Here is a 27,012-nt window from a genome sequence, read left to right as displayed (position 1 = left end):
TTATCTAAACTGACAGTCTCTTTTTAACTGGTATGTTTAGATTATTCACATTTAATGTGATTACTGATTGGATTAAAATCTACCACTTTGCCAACTCTTTTCTGTTTGGTCCAAACTTTTCTTTGTTTCTTTTTTCCTTTTTCTTGCATTAGTGGGGATTTTTTTTAATGATTTCATTTTATTTCCACTATCAATTTATTACTTATACCTCTAAAATTTAGTTCTTCTGCCCATTTTTGGATTGCGTTGTTTCTTTAATATTGAGCGGCATGAGCTGTTTATATATTTAGGAGATTAATCCTTTGTCTGTTGATTCATATGCAAATATTTTCTCCCATTCTGAGGGTTGTCTTTTCATCGTGTTTATGGTTTCCTTTGCTGTGCAAAAGCTTTTAAGTTTCATTAGGTCCCATTTGTTTAGTTTTTACTTCCATTACTCTAGGAGGTGGATCAAAACAGATCTTGCTGTGATTTATGTCAAAGAGTGTTCTTCTTATGTTTTCCTCTAAGAGTTTATAGTGTCTGGTCTTACATTTAGGTACCTATTCCATTTTGAGTTTATTTTTGTGTATGGTGTTAGGGAGTGTTCTAATTTCATTCTTTTACATGTAGCTGTCCAGTTTTTCCAGCACCACTTATTGAAGACACTGTCTTTTCTCCATTGTATATCTTTGCCTCCTTTGTCATAGATTAGTTGACCATAGGTGCGTGGGTTTATCTCTGGGCTTTCTATCCTGTTCCATTGATCTATGTTTCTGTTTTTGTGCCAGTACCATATTGTCTTGATTACTGTAGCTTTGTACTATAGTCTGAAGTCAGGGAGCCTGATTCCTCCAGCTCCGTTTTTTTCCCTCAAGACTGCTTTGGCTATATGGGGTCTTTTGTGTCTCCATACAAATTTTAAGATGATTTGTTCTAGTTCCATAAAAAAATGCCATTGGTAATTTAATAGGGAATGCATTGAATCTGTAGATTGCTTTAGGTAGTATAGTCATTTTTACAATATTGATTCTTCCAATCTAAGACCATGGTATATCTCTCCATCTGTTGGTATCATGTTTAATTTCTTTCATCAGTGTCTTATAGTTTTCTGCATACAGGTCTTTTGTTTCCCTAGGTAGATTTATTCCTAGTATACATCAGGTTCTTATTAGTCATCAATTTTATACACATCAGTGTATACATGTCAATCCCAATCGCCCAGTTCATCACACCACCCCGCCCCCTGCCACTTTCCCCCCTTGGTGTCCATACGTTTGTTCTCTACCTCTGTGTCTCTATTTCTGCCTCCCATGAGGTTTTGATATGGCAGTCTATATATGTACAAGGTTGTTTTAAGTTGCTGGCTTCTTTTCCACCTAGAGGAGTTCCTTTCACATTTGTTGCAAAGCTGGTCTGGTGGTGCTGAATTCTCTTTTACTTGTCTGTAAAGCTTTTGATTTCTCTGTCTAACCTGAATGAGATCCTTGCCGGGTAGAGTAATCTTCGTTGTAGGTTCCTCCCTTTCATCACTTTAAATATATCATGCTACTCCCTTCTGGCCTGCAGAGTTTCTGGTGAGAAATCAGCTGATATCCTTATGGGAGTTCCCTTGTATGTTGTCATTTTTCCCTTGTTGCTTTTAATATTTTTTCTTTTTAATTTTTGTCAATTTGATTACTATGTGCCTTGGTGTGTTCCTCCTTGGGTTTATCCTGTCTGGGACTCTCTGTGCCTCCTGGACTTGGGTGACTGTTTCTTTTCCCATGTTAGGGAAGTTTTCAGCTATTATCTCTTCACATATTTTCTCAGGTCCTTTCTCTCTCTCTTCTCCTTCTGGGACCCCTAAAATGTGAATGTTGGTGCATTTAATGTCATCCCAGAGGTCTTTTAAGACTGTCTTCATTTCTTTTCATTCTTTTTTTTAAATTCTGTTCCGTGGCAGTGATTTCCACCATTCTGGCTTCCAGCTCACTTATCTGTTCTTCTGCCTCACTTATCCCACTATTGATTCCTTCTGCTGTATTTTTTATTTCAGTTATTTTATTGTTTGTCTGTTTGTTTGTTCTTTAGTTCTTCTAGGTCTTTGTTAAACATTTCTTGTATCTTCTCAATCTGTGCCTCCATTCTCTTTCCGAGATCTTGGATCATCTTTCTTATCATTACTCTGAATTCTTTCCTGGGTAGATTGCCTGTCTCCACTTCACTTAGTTGTTCTTCTGGGGTTTTATCTTGTTCCTTCATCTGGGAAATATTCCTCTGCTGTCTCATTTTGTCTAACTTTCTGTGATTGCGGTTTCCATTCCACAGTCTGCAGGGTTGTAGTTCTTGTTGCTTCTGCTGTCTGCCCCCTGGTGGATGAGGCTGGTCTAAGAGGCTTATGCAGTCTTCCTGGTGGGAGGGACTGGTTCCTGCCCACTGGTGGGTGGAGCTGGGTCTTGTCCCTCTGATGCACAGGGCTGTGTCAGGGGGTGTGTTCAGCGGGCAGTTGTGTGGTCAGGAGGACTTTTTTTTTTTTTTTTTTTTTTGCGGTATGCGGGCCTCTCACTGTTGTGGCCTCCCCCGTTGCGGAGCACAGGCTCCGGACGCGCAGGCTCAGCGGCCATGGCTCACGGGCCCAGCCGCTCCGCGGCATATGGGATCCTCCCAGACCGGGGCACGAACCCGTATCCCCTGCATCGGCAGGCGGACTCTCAACCACTTGCGCCACCAGGGAGGCCCATCAGGAGGACTTTAAGCAGCCTGTCTGCTGATGGGTGGGGCTGTGTTCCCACTTGGTTGGCCTGAGGTGACCCAGCACTAGAGCCTACATGCTATTGGGTGGGGCCAGGTGTTGGTGAAAATATGGCAGCCTCCAGGAGGGCTCACAGCAATGAGTACTCCCGAGAACTACCGCCACCAGTGTCTTTGTCCCCACAGTGAGCTACAGCCGCCCCCTACCTTTGCAGGAGACCCTCCAACACCAGCATATAGGTCTGGCCTAGGCTCTTAGGAGAGGTCACTGCTTTTTTCCCTGGGTCCTGGTGTGCATAAGACCTTGTGTGTGCCCTCCAAGAGTGGAGTTTCTGTTTCCCCCAGTCCTGTGGAATTCCTGTGATCAAATCCCGCTGGCCTTCAAAGGCAGATTCTCTGGGGCTCTTCTTCCTCCCATTGCCAGGCCCCCAGGCTGGGGAGCCTGACGTGAAGCTCAGAACTTTCACTCCTGTGGGAGAACTTCTGTGATAGTTTTCCAGTTTGTGGGTTGTCCACTTAGTGGGTATGGGATTTGATTTTACCATGATTGCACCCCTCAAACTGTCCCACTGTGGGTTCTTCTTTGTCTTTGGATGTAGGACATCTTGTTTGGTAGGTTCCAGCATTTTTTCATCAATGGTTGTTCATCATTTAGTTGTAACTTTGGTGTTTTCGTAAGAAGAGGTGAGCTCACATCCTTCTACTCTGCCACCTTGTCTCTGGAGGCTTTTTTTTTTTTTTTTTTTGCGGTATGCGGGCCTCTCACTGTTGTGGCCTCCCCCGTTGCGGAGCACAGGCTCCAGACGCGCAGGCTCCGGACGCGCAGGCTCAGCGGCCATGGCTCACAGGCCCAGCCGCTCCGCGGCATATGGGATCCTCCCAGACCGGGGCACGAACCCGTATCCCCTGCATCGGCAGGCGGACTCTCAACCACTTGCGCCACCAGGGAGGCCCCTGGAGGCTTTTTTAATTCAATTTTTTATTGAAAATACACATAACATAAAAGTTACCATCTTAAACTTTTAAGTGCACAGTTCAGTGGCATTAAGTACATTCATATAGTTGTGCAACCACATTCATATAGTTGTGCAACCATCACCATTATCCATCTCCAGAACTCTATCTTGCAAAACAGAAACTCATTCTCCCCTCCCCTCAGCCCTGGCAACCACCTTTCTATAGTATCCTCTGTTCCTATGAATTTGACTACTGTAGGGAGTCATAAGTGGAGTCATACAGTATTTGTCTTCTTTTGTGACTGGCTTATTTTACTTAGCATGATGTCCTCAAGGTTTATCCATGTTGTAGCATGTGTCAGACTTTCCTTCCTTTTTAAGGCGGTGTAATAGACCATTCTCTATATATATCACAGTTGTTTATCCATTCATCTGTCAGTGGACACTTGGATTGTTTCCACCTTTTAGCTCTTGTGAATAATGCTGCTGTGTACATGGGTATACATATATCTCTTTGAGACCCTGCTTTAAATCCTTTGGGGTATATACCCAGAAGTGGAATTGCTGGATCGCATGGTAATTCTATTTTTAATTTTTTGAGGAACCACCATATTGTTTTCTACAGCAGCTATATCATTTTACATTCCTACTAACAGTGCACAGGGGTTCCAGTTTCTCCACATCCTTACCAACAACTTGTTATTTTCTGGTGTTTTGATAGTAACCATCCATATGGGTGTGAGATGATATTTCATTATGGTTTTGATTCAGGAGACTACAGCTTTTCATAGAGTTATATTTTTTTCTGTGATTCTAAAAGAAACACAGATAATTTTATTTGTAAACTATGGAAAATATGAACAGTATAATGGATATCATCTTCTCAGAAATAATTATTGTCAACACTTGAGGACAGGTAAGCTTTCTTGCTGTCTCTCATGCAGTGTATGTTCTCTCTATACTATTTTTTTTTAATATGGTAGACGTCAAACTACCTGTACAGAATTTTATTCTACCTTTTTTCACTTAATCTCCTGTCATGAGTATAGTTTTCCACTTTATTAAAAGTTTGATACCATGCAGTTTTACCTAGTACACACATTTTTTTTCAAAATGCTGAAAACTCTCACTCTGGGGTTTTAGAAGCCATACTGGCAGGGACGTCAGCAGGCCGCTTGCCTGGTGAGAGCGTGTAGCTGAGGCAGCCCCAGTTCTGTGGTGGGCCTGGCAGACTTGCTTTCTGTAGACAGTGACCCTCAGCCTTTTAGGAATAGCTGACTCTTATTATAGGCTCAGCACTGTTTGGAGTGTTTTGCATATATTAACTCACTTAATCCTCACAACAACTCTATGAGGAAATGCTCTTCTTATACCAGCTTTACAGATGAGGAGACTAAGATCTCAGAGACTATGCATTACCCAAGCACGCCCAGGTGGTGGGGGGCAGGGCCAGGATGGGAGCCCAACGTCTTACCATGCAGACCCTCGATTTAGCCAGATCCTCTAAGGCTTTCTACTGTGGGGGAGAGAATACAGCTTGTCATTGCACCTCCCCACCAAAACTGCAACAATCTGAACAGCATGGTTTGGTCACCTCCTCTTTACATACCAGGGAAATTGCTGATAAGTTTTCTCAGTGTGCTTTCTGATCTTTGCTTCATGCAAGACCGACTATGTCTTCCAAGAATGTCCGGCACCCCTGCACAGGGTCAAATGGATATTGGGAGTCTGGCACCACCACAGGCCTTCCTTTCAAGCTGCCACCGACCTGTATATCCTGCAGGTGACATTTCAGGGATAGTTGTGAGCTTAGGTTCTGACTGACAGCTCTCCAAAAGCTCAGGGGTGAGACTTGGTTTCTAATCGTGCAGCTGTCTGATTTGACTTCTGTTCACAAGCGTTCTACTGCTTTTTTTCCTCCTGAGCAGCTCACTAAGGGGCTGGTGGAGGGATTCATCTCCAGGCCACAGCTCCAGGGATGGAGCAGAAACATCTGCCTGTTGAGTATACATGCCATGGCCATGAGCAGAAAATAAGGGATGAGCATGAGGTAACTTTCACTGTCTTGCCTCTGCCCTCAGGATGTGGGGCAATCAAATCGGTGATGAAGGAGCAAGGGCCTTCGCAGAGGCTCTGAAGAACCACCCAAGCTTGACTAACTTGAGGTAACTGCTGCCTTCTGAGACCTGCTGTCTTCAGGGCCAACCTGGTCACTCCGTGTTCCTCTTGTTTTACCAGAGGAGGAGCCAGGGGAAAGAGGGTGGCTGGCATTCCTAACAGGGAAGGTATTTGTGTGTGTGGTTTTTCTTTTTCTTTTTAAAAACGTTTTTATTGACGTAGAAGAGGCATACAGTTAAGTATATTATGCTTAAGTTTTCAGCTCCGTGTTGTGACATGCGCACACACCAGTCAGATCAAGACTAGATATTGCCAGCCCCTCTGCAGTCTTCCCGTGCCCCTTGGGGATTGGGGAGGAATTCTTCAGTCCAGACAGAACTGAAAGAGACACTGGGCCGCAGATTCCTGCCCCTTCCTCATTTCTCAGGATGGTGCCGTGACAAGAGGGGACCCTTCACCTCTGTAAACAGACTTGGTCCTCCCTGGCCCTCCTTTAGGCCTCTGGCCAAATCTCTGAGATTCGGGGGTCTCCTGGTTGCCCGTGTCCTTCCTGTCACTGACATAAGGGCTTAATACAGTGGGGACAGTAGCAGAGTTCCTTCCTTACAAGAACAGAGGAAACTTCTCCAGGCCTCACTGACAGGAGCCTGTAAGGTGTCAGCCTCCGAAGCAGAGCTCGCCAGGCCTCCTCAGCCTGTGTGACCAGGTCTTGCCATGTTCCGTTTCCTGTCTGGCCTCTCCCCGAGCAGTCTGGTGATTGTCCTCGTCCTGGGCTCTGGAGCAGCAAAGGCTGAGTGGCTGCTGGTGAGGCCGGCACTTACGCTTCCTGCTTCAAGTCAGCCCAGGCAGGAACCACCTCCAGATGGAGTCTTGCCAGCTGTTTTAGTTGCTGAAACCAAAGCCAAATGTAGACGTGTTTTTAATAACCTACCCCAAATGTTTTTCCTTCCTAGTCTTGCATTCAATGGCATTTCTACAGAAGGAGGAAAGAGCCTCGCGTGGGCCCTGCAGCAGAATGCGTCTCTGAGAATATTCTGGTAATAACCATAGTCATTTTGAACGGTTGGGTCTCAGGGATTTTTCCAAAGACTGCACAGCCTGGAATCTTAACTGAAAGACTGCCTCTCCATTGTAAAAGGCTCTAGGCCTTTCCTCAAAGGAAGGTTTATAATTTCATTTCCTCCTAGAGAAGAAAATAGCCATTCCCAGAAGCACAAACAAGTACAGAATGGGTGGAATGGGTCCCAGGAACATGAGTTGAGACCTTAGCCTTCTTTGCCCACCCTAGGCCTCAGGAAAACCAGAAGGCTAGCTATTCTGTCAGGATATCCTTGGAACACCCTCAGATATGCCTTGAGTCCAACTTTCATGCACTTGTCTCAAAACTTTCTCCCTTCTTCCTCTTAAACTGCCTACCCCCCGGTGCAGCCTCCTCTGTCCCCAGGTAGTCACATCAGGACTTGGCCTTCATGTTCCAGCTCACCTGTCACGGGAAGCCCACAGCCCTCACTCCCTCTCTGCACTCCAGGGCCACTAGTTAACTGTATGTTACCTTCTGAAAGTGATGCTTTTTTTCTTTCTTTTGGTTATTCCTTTTTTTGGTCATTTACCGTATTTTTACTTATTTACTTGCCTGTATCATAAATTGCTTCCAGGAAAGGAAGTTATATTACATGTCTCTGTATCCTCCTCATGAAATATTGGCTAAATTAGTTAATGAAAATGTCATCATTATGAGAATTCAGATACTAGACCTGCTGGCCAGTAAGTGCATTTTCCTTTTCCCCTCAAAAAATCTTTTAAAAGATTTTGAAAAGTAATACACGCTTTTTTGAACAAAATATAAGACACTGAAGTCGGGAAAGTAGGAAGTGAAAGAACCTCCTCCCTCATGCTTTCTAAATATAATCTTTTATTTCTAGCATTTGAATGTGTATTCAAATAAGTTATCGCTTTTCTTATGAAACTGAGTAGCATTTAGCAAGTGACTAAAAAAAATATCTCAACCATATATTGTACATATTTGACATGTCCTTTTATGTCAGGGTCTCTCAGTCTCAACACTGTTGACATTTTGGTCCAAATAATTCTTTTTTGTTGAGAGGCTGTCCTGTGCATTGTAAGATGTTTAGCAGAATCCCTGGCCTTTACCCATTAGATAACAGTAGTAACCCCTAATTGTGACAATCGAAATTGTCTCCAGACGTTGGCAAGTGTCCCCTGGAGGAGAAGTCACCACAGGTGACTTCTAGACCTGAGAACCACAGGTCTAGGTGGATAATAATGTCAATCCCCAAAATCTCTTGAGTACTCACTGTACATCACACATTGTTCTCAGCCTCTTCCATGTATTAACTCATTCTCACAACTGTGTTATGAGGGCTGTACCATTACTGTTCACATTTGCTGGTGAGAAAACTCAGGCCCAGAGAAGTTCAACCACATGCTGCGGTCGACCAGTGCCAGCCGGCATGTCTGGCTCAGAGCACCTTGAGCCCCATGCTCTTCTGTTTTTTTTTTTTTTTTTTTTTTTTGCGGTACGCGGGCCTCTCACTGTTGTGGCCTCTCCCGTTGCGGAGCACAGGTTCCGGACGCGCAGGCTTAGCAGCCATGGCTCACGGGCCCAGCCGCTCCGTGGCATGTGGGATCTTCCCGGACCGGGGCACGAACCGGTGTCCCCTGCATCGGCAGGCGGACTCTCAACCACTGCGCCACCAGGGAAGCCCTCTGTCTCTTTCTTCATCCTACCTCATTCTCTCTAAACGGTGCAGTGTCCCTTGAATGTACACTCAACAATGTATTTTGCTGGCTGCCTCTACTGATACTGAAATTAGTTCACATCTTACATTATGACCAAAAAGACTACAACCAATACTGCATGTATAGAACCTGGGTGTAATGTCTTTGCACACCATAAGGTGGATTTCTAGACGTCGAATTGTTGGCCGAAAGTGAAACACATTTAAAATGTGGATAGACACTACCAAATTGCCCTTCAAGGAATGATTTTTTAAATGTTCTTTATATTCCTTTCTCCTTCCTTCCTTATTCTTTCATCCACTGGCACAACAGGGTTTAATCCTCTTTACAACTAGGAGCTTCTAGCCCTCTGTGCTTTATCCAGATCACTTCCTGCTTTTACAAACTGAGAGACTTCTGAACTTTCAGTCACAGAACCCGGGTCCTACATAACTGGCCTCGGAGCAAAGTGATGAGCACATTTTAATGCGCAGTCGGCAGGCTTTTCTAGGTCTTCATCTGACTGGGTTTAGTAACACACTGTCTGTGGTGTTCAAGGGATCTTAACGGCTGGAGGAGACTCAAGAAGCAGGCACTGGCCCCTCGCTTTCTGTGGGCCCGTCTTCTGAGAGATCTGAGGGCTCAGCAAGGATGGGGAGGGAGTATGGGCTCCCCCCGCAGCAGCAGGGCTAAGTAGGAGCTTGGGTGAAGGGTTTGCACTAGAAATGAACCTCCGTTTATTGTCTGCGGGGCTCAGAGGCGGGCTTGGAGCCTGGCTGTTTGCTGGGTTCTCAGCACGTGATGAGCTGCATAGCTGCAGACGCTGGAGATGGGATCCGCTTCTGTGAACTCAGTGGAGAGTGGGTGCCAGGCAGGGCTGCCCTGAGTCGACACTTCCTTTCTTTTCCAGGCTCACCAAAAATGAACTTGATGATGAAGTGGCAGAGAGCTTGGCAGAGATGCTGAAAGTCAACCAGACGTTGAAACATTTATGGTAATTCAGATTTCAACACTGTGCTTTTTTAAAAAAATATTTTTTGAGATATATCTTTTGAAATATTTTTTGATTCACATATCATAAAATCACGCTTTTGAAGTGTACAGTTCAGTGGTTTTTAGCATATTTATAAGGTTGTGCAACCATCACTACTATCTAATTCTAGAACATTTTTACAAAACTACCTACCTCCCCTACCCACCAGAAACCTGTACGCGTTAACTAATCACTCCCCATCCTTCTCCTCCCTTAGTCCCTGGCACCTGCTAATCTACTTCCAGTCTCTATGGATTTGCCTATTCTGGGCATTTCATAGAAATGCAGTCATAAAATATATGACCTTTTGTTTCTATGTTCTTTCACTAGCATAAGTTTTCAAGGTTCATTTACATTGTAGCATATATCAGTACTCCATTGCTTTTTATGGCTGAATGATATTCCATTGTACGGACAGTCCATGTTTTGTTCGTCCATTCTTCAGTTGGACATTTGGGTTGTTTCTACTTTATGACTATTATGAATAATGCTACTGTGAACATTCGCGCACGTGTTTGTATATGAACATGTTTTCATTTCTCTTGGGTATATACTTAGGAATAGAATTGCTGGGTCATATGGTCACTGTGTTAAATGCCAAACGGTTTTTCAAAGTGGTTGTGGTATTTACATTTCTACCAGTCATGTTATGAAGGTCCCCATTTCTCCACGTCCTCACCAGCACTTGCTGTTGTCTTTTTGGGTAATGCCATCCTAGTGGGTGTGAAGTGGTATCTCATCGTGGTTTTGATGTGCATTTCCCTGACTGCTAACAGTGTTGGGTGTCTTTTCATGTGCATAGTGGCCACTTGTGTATCTTCTTTAGAGAACTGTCTCCACATCCTTGGTCCATTTGTAAATTGGGTTATATGCCTTTTAATTGCTGAGTTGTTAAGAGTTCTTTATATATTCTGGGTGCTAGACATTTACTAGATACACGATTTGCAAGTATTTCCTCTCTTTCTGTGAGGTTTTTCACTTTCTTGAGAGTGACCTTTGAAGCACCAAAGTATTTAATTTTGATAAAGTCCAATTTATCTATTTTTTGTTTAGCTGCTTGTGCTTTAGGTATCTTAGTAAGAAATCACTGGCTAATCCAAGGTCACAAAGATTTCCTTTAAGTGTTGTAGTTTTGCGCTTACATTTAGGTCTTTGATCCATTTGTAGTTCATTTCTGTATATGGTATGAGGTGTTAGGGGTCCAGCTTCATTTTATTGCATGTAGATACCCAGTTGTCCCAGCACCACGTGTTGAAAAGTCTCTTTCCATTTTGAATGGCCCTGACACTTTTGTCAATCAGTTGACCATAAATGTGTGAGTTTATTTCTGGACCTTCTATTCTAGTTCATCTAGCCATATGTTTATCATCATGCCAGGACCAGACTGTCCTCATTATTGTAACTTTGTAATAAGTTTTGAAACCAGGAAATGTGAGTCTTCCAACTTTGTTCTTCTTTCTCAATATTGTTTTGACTATTCTGGGTCCCTTGCATTTATTTCCACGTGAATTTTAGATCACCATGTCAATTTCTGTAAAAACAAAAAAACCCAGAGTGTGCTACTTTTACCTCTGTTTTTTTTTGTTCTATTCCTTTTCTTTCTGACCTGTAGACTTTCCTTTATGCCCTTCCCTAGGTGTCATGCCAGCCCCTCCATGAGAACAGGGCTAGAGAGCGAGTCTTAGCTCTTGGTGCCAGCACAGACTACACTGGCTACAGTGAAGGTAGCCAGTGGGCATATGTGCCTGAGCACTGCCAGGCTTTGTACTTCTCCTCCTACCCAGCCTCTTGCCAGGTCTAGGCTTCAGGCAGCTCACCCTCCCCACAGCAAGGTGTAGGTGGCGCCAGTGGTTGCAACTGTGGAAGGAGTGATTAGGAAACAGCAGAATTTAACTGAATGCAGAACTCAGTGCCCACTTCCAGGTTCTATTTTTGCTCCTTTTGCAAAAGTGTCCAAGTCACACTGTGGTTGTGCTTACCAGAAGGTCTCACCTCGGCCACTCGGCCCAGGGGCCCCAGTCTTTCTTTGAGAGATGTGGCGGGGATCACTGGGTCCTGGCTGCAGCACAGCCACCAAGTCCTGTGTGCTTGGGCAGGAATGGTGACAAGAGCTCCCTTCCCCTGGGTGCCATGGTAGAAATGATGAGAACTACTTCATATACATCCTCCTATTGAAACCTCACACACCCAAGGTAGTGGGGTTCTCTTATAGTTATTCCCATTTTATAGACCAGGCAGCCGAGGAATAGAAAGCTTAAGTTTATTTCTTCAAGGATCTGCAGCTGAGAAGTGGGGAGTGGGTGTATGTATATGAGGAGAGCTTTTAACCACTATGCTATACTGCCTCCTAAGGGACTAGGCTTAATTTCTATAATCTCATTAGTCATAGTAATATAGGTCATTATCTTCCTGGTACACAGCTACCTTCTTGGATCAGTGCCCAGAATTTCTAAAGGTCAAGTTCAGTAGTAGCCTTATGCTACAAATAGCTGGGGGGTGAGGAGTGAACCTGTGATGAAGCACAGACATATCACTGACTTGTGCTGTTCTTTCCTGGGTGGGTTAGAAGCACGGCTTCCCAGGGGAGCAATTTGGGAATTGCCCAGGCTTCCCAGCTATATCTGAAATCTGTTTCATTAGAATCAATGCCACCCAACATAATGGGGTATACTCTTAGAGGCCCCATTATTGATGCTTTTCCACTGGGACCCATGAGTAGCAGCAGAACTGTTCTTCCTCCCTCCCTCTCAGATGTTGAAGAGGACATGGTACCATCTTGGAAGCCTTTGTTTCCCCCAAAGAAGACAATGGCCAGCTCTTTAAAAAATAGTTAACTTTAAAAAATGCCTTGCCTTTCTCCAGCCATCTGGAAGGAGACATCAGACTGCCTGTTCCCCAGATGTGTTCCTTAGAATTTGTTGTTCAGACTGGTAGTCTCCAAACATTTTGATTGGGCACCCCTGCAGTGAAAAATGTCAAGCACACATGCATACATATATGTTCATGTATTAAATTACCTACATATGAATATACAGATATATTATGTTCACTATAAAAATACACAGAAAAGTTAAACATTAAAAAATTTTTTACTTAAGTATAGTTGATTTACAGTGTTGTATTTAATTTCTGCTGCACAGGAAAGTAACTCAGTTATACATACATATATTCTTTTCCATTATGGTTTATCACAGGATTTTGAATACAGTCCCCTGTGCTATACAGTAGGACCTTGTTGTTTATCCTATATATAATAATTTGCATCTGCTAATCCCAAACCTTCCCTCCCCCTTGGCAACCACAAGTCTGTTCTATTTGTGAGTCTGTTTTTGTTTCGTAGATATGTTCATTTGTGTCGTATTTCAGATTTCACATATAAGTGATATATGGTATTTGTCTATCTCTTAATGACTTAATTTGCTTAGTATGATAATGTCTGGGTCTATCCATGTTGCTGCAAATGGCATGATTTCATTCTTTTTTATGGCTAATAATCCATTGTGTATATATATATATATATATATATATACACCACATCTTTTTTTTTTTTCTTTTTGCGGTATGCGGGCCTCTCACTGTTGTGGCCTCTCCCGTTGCGGAGCACAGGCTCCGGATGCGCAGGCCCAGCGGCCATGGCTCACGGGCCCAGCCGCTCCGCGGCATATGGGATCCTCCCAGACCGGGGCACGAACCCGTATCCCCTGCATCGGCAGGCGGACTCTCAACCACTGCGCCACCAGGGAGGCCCTACCACATCTTCTTTATCCATTCATCTGTCGATGGACATTTAGGTTGCTTCCATGTCTTGGCTATTGTAAATAGTGCTGCTGTGAACATTGGGGTGCATGTATCCTTTTGAATTAGTTTTCTCTGGATATATGCCCAGGAGTGGGATTCCTGGATCATATGGTAGCTCTGTTTTTAGTTTTTTAAGGAATCTCCATAGTGGCTGTACCAATTTACATTCCCACCGACAGTGTAGGAGGGTTTCCTTTTCTCCACACCTTCTCCAGCATTTATTGTCTGTAGACATTTTGATGATGGCCATTCTGACTGGTGCGAGGTGATACCTCATTGTTGTTTTAATTTGCATTTCTCTAATTATTAGTGATGATGAGCATCTTTTCATGTGCCTATTGGCCATCTATATGTCTTCTTTGGAGAAATGTCTATTTAGGTCTTCTGCCCATCAGAAAAATTAAACATTTTAAAGCATGTTCTTTATTCTCATGGATCTGATCGACACAATCTCAGCAAGATTGAACGTTAAGGGGACTCGGTTCTTCCCCTGACCCTGTCTCTTATCCCATCATATCCTTCCAACCCCCTAATGAAGTGGGCAGATATAATCCAGTATTACTTGATACAAAAGATATATTCTTCTTTCAGGCTTATCCAGAACCAGATTACAGCCAAAGGGATTGCCCAGTTGGCAGATGCATTACAGAAGAACACTGGCATAATGGAGATTTGGTAAGACCCCATCTACCACTTGTAATGATAACAACAACAATGATTATTTACTCAGCACCATTTACTATGTGCCATGCACAATGCAGGGCAATGTCCATTTATTTCCCATCTTTCCAACAATCTGTAATGTAGGTAGTATTGTCTCCATTTCACAGATGTAGAAACTGAGGCCCAGACCAAGGTCACACCTAAGAGGAGAAGCTGGAATTCAGCCCAGACTACGACTCCATAGTCAGGGCTCTCCTCCCCAGCCCCCCTGTCCTGCCTGTCAGGGGGCAGACAGACTGGGGAAGGGATTCCCACTGAAAGTTAATCACTCTGGGACTCATGAGCCTGAGAGATGGCCGTGCTGGCCCGGAGTTTGAAGCATGTTCTTTTCCTTCTCTGGGCTTCCAGGCTGTATTTGAGCTGATTGTGCTATTTTTCGACTTCCTGTTTCTGTTATGCTAGCAGAAGGAAGGCATGTGATCTGCTTTGCTGCAATGTTGAGCCCCATTTCATTTCTCGTGCCTCCTACGGGACACACAGCCCCGAGGTAGGACTGGGCCTGTAGCATATTCGGGGGTGGGGGAGTGTGTGTGTCCCATTAGTGACAATGGTTATACCACTGGGTTAAGTGCTAGGGAAACAGCAGTTAACTGGACAGAAAGGTCCCTGACTGCCTCAGAGTACTGATGTAACCGAGCTGAGAACAGAGGGCCCCGTGTCTCTGAATCCAGACCCCCAAGTGCTCTGGAATTTGCTATCTACCCCAGGCCTGGCCTGAGACAGCCCAGCAGAGTGTGAGGCTCAGACCTGCATGGGAACCATGACACAAAGCCAGGGCCCCGTGAGGACAGAGACCACAGGAGTTCATGCTACCACTGTGGGCCCTGAGATCCATGGAGCAGCCTCACCGTGAGCCAAACCCTCAGCTCAGGGGGTAGTTGCTCATTAACTACAGTCCTTTCTTCATGACTGGGGAGAAGAATTTCACAGCCAAAAACAATAGATCAAGTACAGCTACCTCCCTGACCTTGGCTCCCAGAACAGTGTTTTTTAAATTTCACTTTAGAATTTGTTAGTGGATCATAAAATTGGTGTGGTGGGTTGAAACCAGCATTATTTAAAAAAAGAAATGGAGCCAGAATGTTCTGTGCCTAGTATGAAATATTCTTTCATAATCTCATTTCAGATGTGGGTGTGTACGTATACACAGATGCTGGTTCACAATGTAAAATGTTCTTATTTGAGGTCACAGTCAGAAAAACATTTGAAAACACTGTCCTAGAGTAGAGAGCCCAGCTCCAAGCAGACCGATGGAGAGGCTGTGGCATGTGCGCCTTCGAGGCCGAAGCCTGCTCCTTGGCCCTCAAAGGCACTGGAGAGTTCAAGTTAATCTCCAAGCACCCTCAGCCTGTGATCCTTTCCTAGAACCACCCCGTTTCCTGCTGACTCTGTTGTTTGAGGACAGGAGGCAGAGGAGGGGAGGCCAGGCTGCAGGACAGTCTGTGGACTACAGCTGGCTTCCACCCTTCTCAGGGGCTGGTTAGGACGGTTGTAAGGATATGCAGCTGCTTTAAGTCCGTCAAGCTTGAAATGGGCCTTTGTCACCTACCACAGACAACTGCTCTTCCTACACAAGGAACTATGTGTGTAGTACCAGGTGTCGATCTTCAAGGCATGCTCTGCAGAGCCTGAAAGAGGCACTGGTGTCAGGGAGGACTCGGGTGCTGGCCCAGGACTATCTTCACTTCAGTCCCTGGCTCATCCCAGGTGTCTGACTCCCTGGGACTGGGCTCTGTGAGGGTACTGGCTGTGTTGGCCCTGTCCAGGGGTTGAGCCAGCAGGGGAGTGGAGATGAGGGAGCAGCTCTGCCTGGGGCCACACTCGCACAGATGACCTTGGACCATCTCTTTGGACTCATTATCTGTACTGACATTTATTTCTGCCTTGTCCCTGTCCGAAAAGAACTTGAGGTCTGAAGTCCCTCAGTCTTCAAAGACAGAAGTTAGCAGTGTTTAGTGACCTGGTATTGTAAATTATAGCATTTACCACACTCCATTGTAATAGCTTCCTGTGAGGCTGTCTCCTCTAGACTGTAGCTCCTTGAGGGTAGGGCCTGTGTCATGGTCACTGCTGAGTCCCCAGGGAAAGCACCGCATCTTCATTTGTTGAGCAACAAAGTGCTTGTGTGCCAGGCACGCTGCTGGTACCAAGAATCTAGTGGTGAACAAAATGGACCTGCCCTCATTGGTGTACCCTCTAGTGAGGAAGACAGTTAAGAAAAAAAATCATTTAAGTAATTATTTAATTACAATCATGATGAGTGCTAGAAAGGGGAAAGCTAAGAAGGGAACCTAATACAGATGAGGTTTCAGGGAAGGTCTCCCTAAGGAAGTGGCATTTAAACTGAGCCATGAAGGATGAATAGGAGTTCATCAGCTGAAAGTGTTCCAGGTGGGGAAATAGCACGTGCAAAAGCTCTGAGGCAGGAAAAAACATGGTGCCCTTGAACAGCAAGAAGCAGATGGGCCTGTGGTTCAGACAGTGTGGAAGAGGGAGCACCAGGAGGCAGAGGAGACAGGCGGAGACTACACCATAAAATATCTGTGGGTCATGTTAAGTATTTTGGTCTTTATCCTAAAAGCAATGGAAAGTCATTGAACAGTTTGAAGCAAAGAGGGATGTGATCAGATGTGCATTGTAAAAAGACCACTCTGGCTCCTCTAGGAAAGCGGATTGGAGGAGGCCATGTAAAGGGACAGTCAGTAGGACACTGCAGTGAGCCAGAGAAGAGATGATGGGTGCTCAGATCAGGATGGTGGTGCTGAACATATGGAGAGGTTCCAGGGAGCCCATTCTAGGGGTATTTAGGGAATAAAACAGAACTCTGTGAGATAGAATATGAAGATGAGGACGAACGTTGACCCCCAGGTTACTAACTTGCACAACTGGATGTAGAGTTGTACCATTCATGGAGCTAGGGAACCCTGGGGAGATGTGCCCACTTTGAGGTACCTGGGAGGTGTCCAGATGAAGGTGTCAAGTAGGTAAGTGGCTCCACAGTGGAGCGGTCTGGCCCAGCTCAATGACATATGAATGAGGCCAGGGATAGATGAGGTTCTTCTGGGGAAGAGGGCCAGGCCCCAAGCCTGGAGGAAATCCATTATTTGGAGGTCACATGGAGGAGGATATAAAAAAGGAGACAGAGTGGCCAGATGTAGGAAAGAAACCAGAGAGCATAATATCAAACCAAGGGAAGGTGGTGTTTCAAGGTGGAGGGAGAGGGCAGGACAGCCAAATGCCTGTGAGGGTCAGGAAAGACAAGGGCTAAAAACTGTCATTTAAATTCAGGTTTATAGAGGCTATTGGTTAACTTAGTGAGACCCAGTCCACAGAATGATGGTAGCTGAAAAGGATTAATATGTGAATATCAAACAAGTCATCAAGATGGCAGGGTAAGAGGACGTGGAGCTTACCTCCCCCACAAACACATCAAAAATACATCTACATGTGGAACAAGTCTTGTGGAAAACTAACTGGAAACTGGCAGGAGAACTCCTATACAACCAAGGCTGCAAGAAAGATTCCCATGTAATCACATAGGATGGGGAAAAAAAGCATCAGGTCAGAGCCCATGGGAGGGGACTAAGAGGAAAAGGAAGACCAGACAGGTGGATACTTGCCCTGGGGAGTGAGCGGGTTGAGCCACAGACTGGGTGTTCCAGTCCTGGGGGTCCTACACAGAGGAGACAAGCCCCATCGGCTGCTTGAAGAACTGCTAGGACAGACAGAAAGGCTGGAGAAGCCTAGACTCCAGTTGTGAGGAGTGCATGGGTGCTTGCTTACCACCAGAGAGGGCAAAGCGAGGTCTGCCCTAGCATGGTGGTGTCACCACACTCTCCAGTCCCAGCTGAGCAAACACCCCAGCCCCACTCATTCCACACCACAGCTTGGCACTAGACCTAGGGCAGCCAGGTCCTGGGAGAAGACTTGATCTAGAGATGCAGAGGTGGCCCAGGAACCTGGGGGGTGGTCCAGGTAGGGCAGCAGCTGCCACTGTTAGCACTTACTAAAACAGCACTACAGAAGCAGCCCAGACATCTGATGGCAGCATAGCTGCTTCAACTCCCACAGCCATAATGCCATGACCCCCAGTGCTAGCTGAGCAAATGCTCCAGCCCCACCCACTCCACGCCACAACCTTGCACTAGATCTGGGACGACCACAGTGGGGAAAAGACATGACCTTGGGCTGCATCTGAGCAGAGCTGTAGCTGCCTACACAGGCGATGCCACTGGACCTCTGTAAGTGCACAAGCCTCAGTGCCCGGAGAAGGAGAAACATACACTTAAAGGGAACAGAGCCAGCTTGAGCCCGACCCTCAGGGCATTCACTCCAGCAACTTAGGAGCAGCCCCCTGCCCTGTGTGATGGCCACTGAGCAGAGAGGAGGTCCTGCATCACATCCTGTGCAGGCTCTAGCTCTTTCAATTCTAGCCACACCCCCATCAAGGTGATAGTAGCCAGCACATCCTGAAGAAGACATGACTGGCATCCACATCAAAACCCGTCCTCACACCAAAAACACTGGGCACACAGTCTACATAGGGACACTCCCACATAAAAACACCCCTTCAAGACCACAATAGGTAACTGTTTCACGTAAATTCATTGAGACAGAGAAAGTTAAGTAAAATGAAAAAGCAGAGGAACTATTCCCAATTGAAAGAGCAAGACAACCCCCCTGAAAAAGTAATGAAACAGAGGTAACAATGAGTTCAAAAAGTTGGTAATAAAAATGCTAACTGAATGAAGAAAGAGTTGATCTAAGCACAGATCATTTTAACAAAAACTATAAAAAGAAGACCCAATCAAAAATAATTCCATTTTAGATACAAAGCACGCTAAAAGCAATGAATAGCAGACTAAATGACAGAAGAACACAAATGATCTGGAAGATTAAAAAACAGAAATTATCGAATCAGTACAGCAGACAGAAAGAAAATGAAAAAAAAATGAAAGCAACATATGAGATCTATAGGATAATATAAAATGTGCCACCATCTGCATTATAGGGGTTCCAGAACGAGAAGAGAGAAGGGAATCAAAAATGTATTTGAAGAAATTATGGCTGAAAACTTCCCAAACCTAAAGAAGGAAACAAATATCCAGGTACAGGAAGCACAGAGGGTCCCAAACAAGATGAACCCAAACAGACCCACACCAAGGCATATCATAATTAAAATGGCAAAAGTTAGAATTCTAAAGGCAGCAAGTGTAAAACAGCGTCATACACAAGGCAACCCCCGCCCCATAAGGCTATCATCTGATTTCTCTGCAGAAACCTTGCAGGCTAGAAGGAGTGGCATGACATATTCAAAGTCCTGAAGGGGAAAAACCTACAACCTAGGATACTCAACCCAGCAAGATTATCAAGGAGAGAAGATTATATAAGGAGAGAAGAATTTCTCAGACAAGCAAAAAACAAAAAATTCAGCAATACTAAACCTACCCTGAAAGAAATATTGAAGAGTCTTTAAATGGAAAAGAAGAATCTATAGGAAAGGGAAAATAATAATAGGAAAGACATATATATATTGAGGATTGAAGATCACTTAAACCAGTACGTGGATTAAAAAAAAGATGGAATTCAATGATGACATTTTATCATGTCAAACTGTGAACATAAATTTGTACTGTACAGTCCTCGTATGTACAGTATGCAGTATATTATATACTTGTTAATAAAACCATCATAATAAAAAACCGAAAAAATTATAAAAGTGACTATAACTATAATAAACAGTAAAGGGATAAGCAGAGAGATATAAAATATGACATCAGGAGTAAAAATGTAGATCTTTTAGAATGTGTTTGAAATTAAATGATTATAAGTTTAAAGCAAGTATATATAATTATGGGTCAACATATATGAACTCCATGGTAATCACAAATCAAAAGCCTACAATAGATACACAAAAACCAAAAAGAAAGGAACTCAAGTATACTATAAAGAAACGCATCAAACCACAATGGGAGAGACAAGAAGAAGAAATGGACAAACAAGAACTACAAAAACAACTGGAAAACAAGGAATAAAATGGCAATAAGTACATACCAATTAATAATTACCTTAAATGTCAATGGACTAAATGCTCCCATCAAAAGAAAAGGGGTGGCTTACTGGATAAAAAAGCAAGACCCGGGCTTCCCTGGTGGCGCAGTGGTTGAGAGTCCGCCTGCCGATGCAGGGGACACGGGTTCGTGCCCCGATCCCGGAGGATCCCACATGCCGCGGAGCGGCTGGGCCCGCGAGCCATGGCCGCGGAGCCTGTGTGTCCGGAGCCTGTGCTCCGCAACGGGAGAGGCCACAGCAGTGAGAGGCCCGCGTACAGCAAAAAAAAAAACAAAACAAACAAAAAAAGCAAGACCCTTCAATATGCTGCCTACAAGAGACTCACTTCAGGGCAAAAGTCACATTCAGAGTGAAAGTGAGGGGATGGAAAAAAAACTTCATGCACATGGAAACGACAAGATAGCAGGGGGAGCAATACTCATATTAGACAAAATAGACTAAAACAAAGGCAAAGAAGGGCATTATATAATGATAAAGGAATCAATACAAGAAGAGGTTATTACACTCTAACATATACACCCAATACAGGAGCACCTAAATACATAAAGCAAATACTAACAGACATAAAGGGAGAAATTGACAATAATACAATAATAGTGGGGTACTTTAACACCCTACTTACAACAATGGACAGATCATGCAGATAGAAAATCAGTAAGGCAGTAGAGGTCCTAAATGACACAGCAGACCAGTTGGACTTAATTGATATCTACAGGACACTACAGCCAAAACAAGCAGAATACACATTATTTTAATGCCTATGGAACATTCTCTAGAATAGATCACATACTAGGTCACAAAACAAGCCTCAGCAAACTTAAGAGGCTAGTAATTATATCAAGCATTTTTCCTGACCACAATAGTATGAAACTAGAAATCAGCTACAGAAAGAAAAATGAGAGAACAACAACATGTGGAGACTAAACAATATGCTACTAAAAAACCAATGGGTCAATGATGAACTCAAAGAGGAAATCAGAAAATACCTCAAGACCAATGGAAAACGAAAACACAATTTTCCAAAATCTCTGGGATGCAGCAAAAGCAGTTCTAAGAGGAAAGTTCACAGTGATACAGACCTTCCTCAGGGAATAAGAAAAATCTCAAACAACTTAACATACCACCTAAGGGAATTAGAAAAAGAAGAACAAACAAAGCCCAAAGTCAGCAGAAGGAAGGAAATAATAAAGATTGGAGAGGAAATAAAAGAGATTAAAAGAAAAGTAGAAAAGATGAATGAAACCAAGAGCTGGTTTTTTGAAAAGAGAAACAAAACTGATAAACCTTTAGCCAGGCTCACCAAGAAGAAAAGAGAGAGGACCCAAATAAACAAAATAAGAAATGAAAGGAGAAATAACAATTGATACCACAGAGATACAGAAAATCCTAAGAGAATACTATGAACATTTATATGCTAACAAATTGGACAATGTAGAAGAAATGGACAAATTTCTAGGAACATATAGCCTACCAAGACTGAGTCAAGGAGAAACAGGCAATTTTAACAGACTGATCACTAGAAGTGAAGTGAAATTGAATCTAATAAAAACCAAACCAAACAAACAAAACTCTCAGCAAACAAAAGTCCAGGACCAGACAGCTTCACAGAGGAATTCTAGCAAACATATAAAGAACTTATACCTATCCTTCTTAAACTATTTCAAAAAATTGAAGAGGAGGGAACATTCCCAAATTCATTCTAGGAGGTCACTATTACCCTGATATCAAAACCAGATGACACTACAAAAAAGAAAACTACAGCCCAATATTTTTGATATAAATGCAAAAATCCTCAACAAAATATTAGCAAAGTAAATCCAACAATACATAAAAAGGATCATACACCATGATAAAGTGAATTTATTCCAGGACACAAGGATGGGTCAACATATGCAAATCAATCAGTGATACACCACACTAACGAAAGGAAAGACCAAAAAAACCACATGATCATCTCAACAGACACAGGAAAAGCACTTGACAAGATTTAACATCCATTCATGATAAAAAACTCTCATCAAAGTGGGTGGGTATAGCAGGAACATATTTCAACATCATAAAGGTCATTTATGACAAACCCACAGCCAGTATAATACTCAATGGTGAAAAGCTGAAAGCCTTTCTGCTAAATTCAGGAACAAGACAAAGATGTCCACTCTCACCACTTTGATTTAAAATAGCAGTGGAAGTCCTAGCCACAACAGACAAAAAAAAAGAAATAAAAGATATCCAAATTGAAAGGGAAGAGGTAAAATTGTCACTATTTGCAGATGACATGATACTATATAGAAAACCCTAAAGTCTCCCCACAAAACTATTAAAACTACTAAATGAATTCAGCAAGGTGGAAGCATACAAGATTAATATATAGAAATCGGTTGTGTTTCTGTAACACTGATGATGAAATATTAGAAAGAGAAAAGTTTTAGAAATCCCATTTAAAATCATGTCAGAAAAATAAAATACCTAGGAATAAACTTAACCAAGGAGGTGAAAGAACCTATACTCTATAGAACACTGATGATGGAAATTGAAGGTGATTCAAACAAATGGAAAGATATCCCATGCTCTTGGATTGGAAGAATAAATATTATTAAAATGGCCATACTGCCCAAAGCAATCTACAGATTTAATACAACCCCTGTAAAAATACCCATGATATTTTTCACAGAACTAGAACAAATAATCCTAAAATTTATATGGAACCACAATAAACCCTGAATTGCCAAAGCAATCCTGAGAAAAAAGAACAAATTTGGAGGTATAACCCTCCTGGACTTCAGACTATACTACAAAGCCACAGTAATCAAAACAGCATGGTATCAGCACAAAAACAGATCAGTGGAACAGAATACAGAGCCCAGAAATAAACCCATGCACCTATGGTAAATTAATCTACAACAAAGGAGGTAAGAATATACAGTACAATGGAGAAAAGACAATGTCTTAGACACGTGATGCTGATAAAACTGGTCAGCTACATGTAAAACAATGAGAACATTCCCTCACATCATATACAAAAATAAACTCAAAATGGTTTAGAGACCTAAACATAAGACTGGAAACCATAAAGTTCCCAGAAGAGAACATAGGGGGAACACTCTTTAACATCAATCATAGCAATATTTTTTCTTGGGTCAGTCTCCTAAGGCAAAAGGAATAAAAGCAAAAATAAACAAATGGGACCTAATTAAACTTAAAAGCTTTTGCACCATAAAGGAAACCATCAAAAAAATGAAAAGACAACCTACATAATGGGAGAAAATATTTGCAAATGATGCAATCAACAAGGGGTTTATGTCCAGAATATACAAACAGCTCATACAATTTAACATTAAAAAAAAGCCCAATTAAAAAATGGGTAGACGATCTGAATAGACATTTTACCAGAGAAGACTTACAGATGGCCAACAGGCATATGAAAAGGTGCTCAACATCGCTAATTATTAGAAAATGCAAATCAAAACCACAATGAGGTATCACTTCACACCTGTTAGAACAGCTATCGTCAAAAAGTCTACAAATAACGCTGGAAAGGATGTAGAAAAAAGGGAACCCTTGTACACTGTTGGTGGGAATGTAAATTGGTGCAGCCACTATGGAAAACAGTATGGAGGTTCCTTTAAAAACTAACAATAGAACTACCATATGATCTAGCAATTCCACTCCTGGGTATATATCCACAAAAAACTACACCACCAATTTGAAAAGATACATGCACCTCAGTGTTCAAAGCAGCACTATTTACAATAGCCAAGACATGGAAGCAACCCAAGTGCCCATCAACAGATGATTGGATTAATATGTGATACACATACACACACACACACACACACACACACAATGGAATATTAGCCATAAAAAAGAATGAAATACTACAATTTACAGCAATGTGGCTGGATCTAGAGAAAATTATGCTAAGTGAAATAAGTCAGAGGAAGAAAGACAAATACTATATATCAGTTACATGTGGAATCCAAAAATAATACAAATGCGTGTATATGCAAAACAGAAATAGACTCACAGATATAGAAAATAAACTTGTAGTTACCAAAGGGGAGAGGGACAAATCAGGGGTATGGGATTAACAGATACAAATTACTATACATAAAATAGACAAGAATATCCTGTATAGCACAGGGAATTATACCCATTATCTTGTAATAACCTGTAACAGAATATTATCTGCAGGTACTGAATCACCATGCTATACACCTGAAATTAACACAATACTATAAATCAACTATACTTCAATTTTAAAAAAGAGAAAAGTAAAAACAAGTGTTGGACAGATTCTGTTCCTTAATTTCAGGGTTGTGTGAAGCACAAGAGTGTGTTAGGAACACATAATGGGAAGGAGCATACAGTAGTCTCACACTTACTTGTGTTCTTTGTGTTTCTCCAACAGCTTAAACGGAAACTTGATAAAGCCAGAGGAGGCCAAAGTCTTTGAAGGCGAGAAGCGGATTGTCTGTTTCTGAGGGGATGTTTTCCTGTGGGTGGGTCTTGGCCCTGGGTGTGACTCTGTGCAGTTGCCTGTCTTGGACGTCTGAAACATCCAGTGTCTGCCGAAGTGGAACTTCCAGGATTCCTGCCTTCGTGGTGCAAAACGAGCTCCGTGTGCGCACTCTGATTGGCAGAGTCCCTGAGTAGCTGTTACAATTCTGCAGGAAAAGTATGAGCTGTTTTAGTGACTGTAAACATACTCTGAAGAGATGTTAATGCATGATTATTTTAATCTGAAGTTAGAGGAATGAGACTTTGAGCTCATAGAAACGCCTGCCCAAAGACCAGGGAGAGTGAGTCGGTCACTGCCGCATTCAATGAAGAGTTGGGGACACGGTGCAAAGTTGGTGCCGTGTTTCTTGGGGAAAAGGTGCTCAACGAACAAAAGTGTTTTACCTGCAATGTTCTCTTCCTCCTCAGTACTTCCCCATGTGTTGATATTATTCCCACTTCACAGCTGTGGATACTGAGGGGGGGTACAGTGTGGGGATTTGACTCATCCAAGGTTCTGTAGGGACTTGGTGCCAAAGGAAGGACCCGCCATGGGCTTACGTCTTTAGTCCTGGAGTCTCACCGTCTGCTGACAAAGATCGCAGGATGCCCTCCTCTTATCCAGTCTGAGGGACAGGACGCTGCCTTCGTAATGCTGAGGCTCCACTCAGGGCTTTCGTGGGTCGGGGTTGACCTTCGGAAGACTGATGCTGTGGGCAGAGGTTCTCTGTCCCAGGAAGAAGAATCAGCGCTCCAAAAGGAATTCTGTCTGTCTCTCTCTCGCCCTTTTGAGGAAGGGAAGTCTCTTCCTGCCCCCGAGCAGTTATGCGAGTGACTTGAGTTGGAGGCAAGGCAAGCCGCTGATAACCCAGAGAGCACGTCAGACCCCTGCCACCGGGGCGGGCACCTGGTGGATGCTAAATGGGGGAAAGGGGGAGGTATCACCAGAGAACTTGTTCTTTTGCCAATTCATTTGTTAGTAAAATACTGAAAACACTCATTTTTTCTAACTGCCTGAGTCTGGGATTTTAAAAAGGGACTCGGCCTGGCAAGCACACTGTGACCCCTTTAGGAACACTTACTGCATGGGGTGGGGCCCTGGGGTGACGTGCTATGAGAGCCTGATGAGGGAAGGCAAGAGGCATCCTCAGTGTGATCCTTCGCAGGCCTCTCTACCCACCAAGGGACCGAAAAAAGCAGAGAAAGCATCTGAGGCCTCTCCATTTAACTACCCGACCCACACAGGTGGCTTCTCAGGGGGAATAACTTGAGTCCCCAATGGCTGGGGCCAGGGTACGCTGGCATGGCCGAACCTCACATCCCTCAGCACCGTGCCATGATGGGCCCTAGCAGGCCGGGTTTGACGTCCACTATTTTCCTCGGCTGTTCACTGCCGAGGGGAGGACAGAGGTGGGCCTGGACCCACTGTGGCAAGAGGTACCAAGGTGACGGGCCAAGCATGAGAGGGGCAGGGGTGAGGGGGCCCTCCAACAGTACCTTGGGAGTTCTCAGAAGTCCAGCCTGACTTAATACAGCAGCCCCGGTTAGGAAGGGTTCAATTCAGGAAGTTGGTCCTGGAAGTTAGGGGGAAAATCCTGTACAGTCACTCAGCACATGGGGGCCATTCCCCTAAGGCACTGCTTTGGCGGCTCCTACCCACTCTGCCCACACCCCCCGATTTGGGTATTTGCCTAATAGCCCCTGAGGCAGCAACTCTCTACCAGAGATCCTGGGCAGCAGATATGCCCAGAAAGCACAAAGGAATGGGCACGGGTCAAGGGTGCTTCAGACTTCAGGCTTGCTGAGCGAGAGAACCACACTTCTCAGCTGACAAATTCGTCATTTATTAAACTGCTAAAACTAAACTTTAGAGAGTCTAAACTGTATCCAGAAACTACCAAAGATTACTGCTTTTAGAGACTATCAAAATTAAAACTGCCTCTAAGGGAAACTGAATTTGTGTGTTGTTGGCTTAAATTCTAACTTGGAGATACTTTAGTCTTTTAGATGGCGAATGATAGTTTTTCTATTTTTCTTAAAAAAGTAAAATCAGGGGCTTCCCTGGTGGCGCAAGTGGTTGAGAGTCCGCCTGCCGATGCAGGGGATACGGGTTCGTGCCCCGGTCTGGGAGGATCCCATATGCCGCGGAGCGGCTGGGCCTGTGAGCCATGGCCGCTGAGCCTGCGCGTCCGGAGCCTGCGCGTCCGGAGCCTGTGCTCCGCAACGGGGGAGGCCACAACAGTGAGAGGCCCGCATACCGCAAAAAAAAAAAAAAAAAAAAAGTAAAATCAGGCTCCTAATTCACTAAAGTTCTCCATTACCCACAGGTGAGCTTCTGTGCAGAGAAGTGGAGACTTTTCCTAA

At 43.7% G+C, this 27,012-nt stretch overlaps 1 protein-coding gene across 1 annotated transcript in view; it reads left to right on the top strand.

The window, feature by feature from the left end:
* NOD1 (nucleotide binding oligomerization domain containing 1) overlaps positions 1-26,737 on the top strand; it is a 121,660-nt gene extending 94,923 nt beyond the window's left edge. The window contains exons 9-13 of the mRNA XM_060108345.1: positions 5,750-5,833; positions 6,740-6,823; positions 9,436-9,519; positions 13,948-14,031; positions 24,560-26,737. Coding sequence (XP_059964328.1) covers positions 5,750-5,833; positions 6,740-6,823; positions 9,436-9,519; positions 13,948-14,031; positions 24,560-24,632 — 409 coding nt within the window. The 3' untranslated portion in view covers positions 24,633-26,737. The remainder of the gene's footprint in view (positions 1-5,749; positions 5,834-6,739; positions 6,824-9,435; positions 9,520-13,947; positions 14,032-24,559) is intronic.
* The last annotated feature ends 275 nt before the right edge of the window (positions 26,738-27,012 follow it).

Source organism: Mesoplodon densirostris, chromosome 9, assembly GCF_025265405.1.
Source record: "Mesoplodon densirostris isolate mMesDen1 chromosome 9, mMesDen1 primary haplotype, whole genome shotgun sequence".
NCBI lineage: Eukaryota > Metazoa > Chordata > Mammalia > Artiodactyla > Ziphiidae > Mesoplodon > Mesoplodon densirostris.
Note: the sequence above shows the minus strand (reverse complement) of the source record. Positions and strands in the feature narration are given on the sequence as shown.